General features: G+C 41.0%; 2 protein-coding genes across 12 annotated transcripts in view; both read left to right on the forward strand.

The window, feature by feature from the left end:
- Positions 1 to 3,568, forward strand: part of col25a1 (collagen type XXV alpha 1 chain) — a 132,962-nt gene extending 129,394 nt beyond the window's left edge. For all 11 annotated transcript variants that reach the window (XM_020624376.1, XM_020624378.1, XM_020624373.1 and 8 more), the window contains one exon: positions 186 to 3,568. In XM_020624376.1, the coding sequence (XP_020480032.1) occupies positions 186 to 188 (3 nt within the window). In that variant the 3' untranslated portion in view covers positions 189 to 3,568. The remainder of the gene's footprint in view (positions 1 to 185) is intronic.
- Positions 3,569 to 5,426: 1,858 nt separating this feature from the next.
- Positions 5,427 to 6,476, forward strand: part of etnppl (ethanolamine-phosphate phospho-lyase) — a 10,183-nt gene continuing 9,133 nt past the window's right edge. The window contains 2 exon segments of the mRNA XM_020624390.1: positions 5,427 to 5,485; positions 5,764 to 5,882. Of these exon segments, the coding sequence (XP_020480046.1) occupies positions 5,427 to 5,485; positions 5,764 to 5,882 (178 nt within the window).

Genomic DNA, 6,476 nt, shown 5'->3' on the forward strand with positions numbered 1-6,476 from the left:
ACTGTGGCTGACTTAATGAATATAAGGTGCTCCTAATATTTTGTTCACTGTCAGTTTTCATCATTTGCATGGGTTTTCTGTTAAATAAGCCATAACAGGACTGAAAAAACCCACTCAGATTGGACAGCTCAGCCATGAAACACAATGAAATCATCACCGTTCTCTCTCCTGTGTTTTTCTTGCAGTGATCACTCTAACCTGAAACGCATGGAGTTTGTAAATAATGCTTCTTTTATGGTATTTATAGTTTTTTTTAAATGGGGGAAAAAAGTCAAGAAAAGAAGTCTGTGTACAATGATGCAAAACGAGTTTCACACCCTAAGCTGCTTCTACTCACATCGCCGTGTGGAAAAACGTGTGTGTGTGTGTGTCCGCTCTCTCACATCCACATCGTGTTGGAGTTCAGATCCGTGGCTGGTCGGCAGAACTTGGCTCTGTAGTCTTTGCATGGCTCAGACTGGAGCGTCGCAGCCCGGCCAGATTCACAGGGGTGGAAGCAGACTCGGGAGGAAGAAGCGGAGGCTGGGGTGGGGGGGATCTGGACTGGCTCTCTAACACCAAACGCTAGGTGCTTTGTGTTGTTTCGTCTCAGCAAGCTCACTGCCCATTCACGCAGCGCCATTTTCTAAAAGACTAAAAAAAGAAGACTGTGCCAAACAGAACATTGCAAAAGCATGAGTGTTCAGAAACTATATTTATATGTATTGTACATACATGTCACTGTTTTGTGGTCACGTCATGGCTTCTGCAGAAAACAAAAACAAGGCTAACATAAAAAAACAAACCCAGAGCTCTGACTTAATGTTTGCTTTCCTTCAATCTTCCCAAGGGAGTCACACCGTGGCTGGTAGCCTGAAAGCCCCCAGAAAGTAAAGCTCTTGGTTATTGTTGCTTTATTGTGGTGATGCCTGCAGAGGGCATGATATCAGCAGGTTTTCACCGTTTTCACACCCACGTGGCTCAGCATCAGCAGTGCGGTGCCTCCAACAGCCACACTTCTCTGGACAGGAGGGAAGGACCTGGCAGGCTCACTGCACTGAGGATTTAAGACGGGACAGGCCTGCTCTGGGAATGGATTCTGCATGAGAGTCGCTGAGAGTCTCATCAGTCTCCATAGAGATCAGCTGGAGCGTCTGTCCTGACAGGCGATGCTTCAGGGTCTACTGAGAACGATAACACGATGCCACCATGTTTTTCTTTATTCTTTTTGCCATCATTCTTAAACATTGTGTATAATAGCCTTTGGTGCCTCAAGCTTTTATTCATTCCTTTATCAGAAATGTACAAGTTTATATCGTATGTTGAATTCTTTGATTGGTGTTTATTTCCGAAGCAGCAGCTTCATTTGCTACATACTGTGGGATTATTGAAGAGACGCTGGATTGTTTTGACAGGATGTAGATCACATCCCTCTTGGTTGGGCAGTCTCTAATCTTACTCATGATTTTGAAGAAGCTCCTTGTTTATGCAAACACCATGTAACAGATATGCTACATATTCATGCTGGATGCTATGTGTACAGTGGTGTCAGTTCACTGCATGTGCACAATTTACTGCTTATGGATTTCTTAAATACTGAAAATGTTTCAGGAGCTTCAGAACATGCAGCTTTGATTCATGCAGGGTTTGGGGTCGACTCTACTCTGACTACGCAACAGGCGGATTCATCTGAACACAGCTGCTGGTGTTTCAGATGTCAGATTAAGGCAGATTATGTTGAATACAGTCTGTTGTATCACACTCGTGCTGTCTTAAACGTATAGAAAACATGCAGCACTGTGGCTGAGTTTGACACCGTGAACCAGTTACTTTCCATTAATAAAACCACAAGCCAACTGGTGGCCAGTTAACTCACATTCCATATCGGATGGAGCAAAAACAGATGGAGTGGTAGATCAATGCTAGGTTTCATTTTCATTTGTCAGTCTTTTCATGCTGCGTATATTCAAATGGCCTTCTGACATATGTAGCAGGTGCTACACAAGGCGGCGTTTGTTTTCTTCAGCATGAGTGAATTGTGCATGACTAATATACTGTAAGAGCAGATGTGAAAAACCAACATTTGTTGTGATGTAGCAGAAACCACAGGTGGATTTGACAGGATTTATTGCCGCAAGGTTTGATTGTACAGTTCATCTCGCCATTATGAAGAATGGAAGCACATCTGTACAGATTATAAAGGTGCTATCTGATAGGTCGTCAGCCACACAGCTGACGCGCTCTGCCAGTGGCAAGAACTACACAACAGGTTTCTTTATTGTTGTTGGGGTTTTATGTGTGTAACAATTTTAAGTTGTTTGTGCATATTTGTGTATTTCTCAGTGTTTCAAGTGGTATATTTATTTTTCTATGGTTTCTTACATGGAGGTATTTTGGTTCAAAGCAGCATTCCTTCCAGTTACTTTGGCTTCTGTAAGCAGTTTCTGCTGAGGCAGCAAGAAACCGCATGGAGGAAGTTTGTCATTTTCACATCAGTGTGTATTCACTGTGCATTTACTTCAGCTCATAGGAATACATCTGCTTTTAGTTCATCTTGTGTGAAGAAGCGAGCCGAGCGCTGGCGGTCTGAAGGTTGACAGGCCCAGTTAGTGCAACAGCGCACAGTGAAAATCTCTCAGCTTTCTCTTTGCTCTCATTCTGTTTGCATTGAATGTAGTTTGATATTTGTACAGTGGATTATTATTGTACTGTTAATGTGCTCTTTTGACAAAAGTGCAATTTATTCCTTGGTTAATGTGTGCGGCCTCAAATGCAGCTGAAAAAAAATCACACAACTGTGATTCCTAGAGCTCCGTTTGTTCAGTCATGCTACCCTGTGTACCACTGCCTGGTTTACCCGAAGAAATATAAACCTTGACCTTCCAATAAATCACTTTAGATTGGTTTGTTTTGCTTCACCTTTGCTTTAAGATGCTATTTCCTTTACTTCATGTTTAGCATATAAGTTTTTGGATTCCCAGCCCTGATTACAGTATTTCTTTAGCATGTGCAGCTAATTTTTAAACTTTTTAAATTTGTTTGTGCTTTTATTTCCTTGCTAAAGTTTCACATGGCAAAAGAATTAATTTTTCTGCATATACATGAAAGCAGAGCTGCTCCAAAGTGACTCGCTGTGTATTTTGTTGTTACAGAAATGCTGTGAGTTAATTGTACCTCTGAAACAGTTGCATGCATCCATTAATCTTGAACTGGTTTAGAATGACCGACTAAGCCACATCCACAATATCCCCGAGCGTTATGTGGAAAGACAACACTGGTGTCCTACACGTCATCTCCAGGCACTGCAGCCTTACTGAAAAAATTATATTGCCACACAGTCTCCATAATAAAATGCAGTCCTGGTAGCTACAGGTGTAAAAATGCTAATCAGAATTCACTTTGTGATTTGAGTTACAGCTGCATCTCTTGGTTGTGGTACATGTCCAGTGTGCATTCTCCAGCTGTATTAGTCATTTTGTACCCACTCCATTGATATTTCTTTCAAGACCCTTGTGTTCACACAGTACGATATCTCCCTATAACATTTCATATGACTACTGTTGGAGTCAAATAAACAGTCTTTCAAGTACATCAAACAACACATGGCCTTTTGTTGACGCCCCTGTTCAGTGTTGATGCATGAACATAAGCAGCATTTTACTATTGTAACCTGTAGAAATGGAATTAATTTTGATTACATTATATACTGTTGCATTATTTGTGTTATTTCTCAACTATATAGCTACAATATATTTTAAAGTAACGCATGTACTTGTCAGTTGCATTAATTCTGCAAACATACACCACAGCCATATATACATTTTTATAGTTGGAGTGTTTTTAGTTTGTAAAGGTGCATTTTGAAGAACTTGGTTTTATATCGGGTGCAGTAGGTCAGACACAGCTAGTGCAGACGTTCCCTGCTAAGTTCCATTGTTTAACATGATTATGTAAACACTTCAGTTAGTGACATTTTCATGAGTCAATATCTCCAGAACGGTCAGAAGACTTCTATATGGTTAAACTCAGAGACAAGGATGCTTCTGTTTACTGGTCGGTCTGTAACTGCATTGCAGGTATAAATGAGAGATTAAAGATGGATGGGTCTCAAGGTTTCAGCTGGAAATCTACTTTTTTTTTGCTGCTGTTGTGAATCATGTTTTGAGTTGGTGAACATAATGTGGTCTGCAGAAGCTTCTAGAAGTAAGAAGTACATTTTATCCCTTTATATTGTCATGGAGTACAAGTATGAAACTGGAAATACCTGTGAAGCAGCAACAGGTTACCCACCTTAAAACAGTGCAGGTGTTAAAACACCCTGTGAGTGAAAGAATTTCATTGTGAAATAACAGTGAAACACTGGCAACAAAGACTCCAGCATTTACTGTAACTTTAGCAGCATATTGCTGTGAAGTATGTGACTGTAGGATCATAGGTTTACAGTCATTTTCAAATATATGCCCGAATGTTGTCTATTTACAAAGGGTAATAACTAAATCACTACAAATTAAAAATAAACCAGACAAATGCACAGTAGAATTACAAGTCCTCAGTCATTGTACACTACAGCTGGTTTTGCATATTTGGAACAGGTACTGCGAGTCCCTCCCTCCCTGCCTGTCCAATTCCACCCTTTAAGGCACATGTGCTTTCTTTGATAGACTCGTTCTATGGAAAGCCAAAAGTGTCATATTGACCTGTTCAAGCGCCTGTCCTACCCACAGTCATGCACAAATTGCAGGTGGTAGCACTGCTGGTCACCTGTAAAGTGCAGGTGTTCTGTCAACAAATATTAAATGGCAAAAAAAAAAAAAAAGGCAAGTGAAAAATGATCTTTACAATTGTAAAATTCAGGTGTTAGCCAGACAAACCAAGTGGAAAACACAGGTGAACAGTCAAAACAGCTTTATAAAGCAGGTTAAAAATACAGAAAAGCACATGGACCAATGGCCACTTTTCACTTTTGCGTACATGATCACATGCTTTTGGTGTTTGTAAAAACCTTTCATCCAGTTTTTAGAGGCTTTTCCAACTACATTTTCCATGTTCTTCAGTTTTACACAGGTGATTTGGGTGATTTTTCACAGGTGTTTTACAATTGTTTTGTCTGGCTAACACCACAGTTTTAAGAGTTTTTCCACCAGCTTTGTACACGTTTCTGACACACCAGCTTTTTTCATGTATGTTTTTGGCATGACAAGTGGTTGTTTTTTTTTTTAATATTTGCTGGCAGAAAACCTGTAATGTACTGGTGACCAGCAGCACTTTCACTTGCATTTTACATGTCTCTGGTTAGGACAAGCACAGAACAGGTGAATATGACCCTTTTGGCTCTCCGTATCATGTCAAGAGCTGCAGGGGTGGGTGGGTGTGTCTGCAGCACATGTGTATAAAGGAGGGCTGTTTGTGCTCCAGCTGATCACACAGGCAGCCAGGACTACATCAGGATGTCTGCGGAGAGATTAGAGAAGAGGAGTACGATAGACCTGAGGAAGAAGCACATTGGGTGAGATCATTTCTGCTCTTCTATTGAGCTAGAAAGTTAAAACAGTTTGAAAGCAGAATGTCCTCCTATAAAAAATCCAAGTGCTGTTGGGTTTAATTTTATTTTGATAAACTTTCACTGGAGTGAAAACATACTTCATCTGTTAGCTACTGTAGTTTATTTATACAGATTGTATTGCCTTACATCTTATAGATACTTTTGAATTGTCCTGTTACTATATAACATACTGTATACTAGAGGTTACACACATGCCAGTATTAACTTTGGCTCCTCTGCAGGCCATCTTGTACACTTTTCTTCAGTCGTGACCCTGTCAAAATTGTGCAAGCCAAAGGCCAGTACATGTATGATGAAAAAGGACAGCGATACTTAGACTGCATCAACAACGTGGCGCATGGTAAACACACATACTCCTGTCAAGTTGCCAATGCACAAAATTATGTAAATCGCATATCTCTCTGTATCACTTTATCCTGAAAGTATGAGGAGAATGACTTGACAACTGGTCTGCTCTGAAGTATTTGAACACCCTGCAATTTTGCAAGTTCTCCCACTTAGAAATCATGGAGGGGTCTGAAACTCACATTGTAGGTGCATTCCCACTCTGAGAGACAGAATTAAGAAAAAAATTCAGGAAATCACATTGTATGATTTTTAAAGAATTTATTTGTCTTGCACTGCTGAACATAAGTATTTGAACACCTGAGAAACAGCAAGAATTCTGGCTCTCAAAGACCTGTTACTGTGCCTTGAAAAAGTCCACCTCTACTCCACTCATGGGCAGCACGGTGGCACAGTGGTTGGCGCCGTTGCCTCACAGCGGGAAGGTTCCGGGTTCGGGCCCCACCTGGGACCTTTCTGTGTGGAGTTTGCATGTTCTCCCCGTGCTTGCGTGGGTTCTCTCCGGGTGCTCCGGCTTCCTCCCACTGACCAAAGACGTGCAGCTTAGGTTGATTGGTGTCTCTAAATTGCCCATAGGAGTGCGTGCGTG

Source organism: Monopterus albus, unplaced genomic scaffold (assembly GCF_001952655.1).
Source record: "Monopterus albus unplaced genomic scaffold, M_albus_1.0 scaffold326.1, whole genome shotgun sequence".
Classification (NCBI taxonomy): Eukaryota; Metazoa; Chordata; class Actinopteri; order Synbranchiformes; family Synbranchidae; genus Monopterus; species Monopterus albus.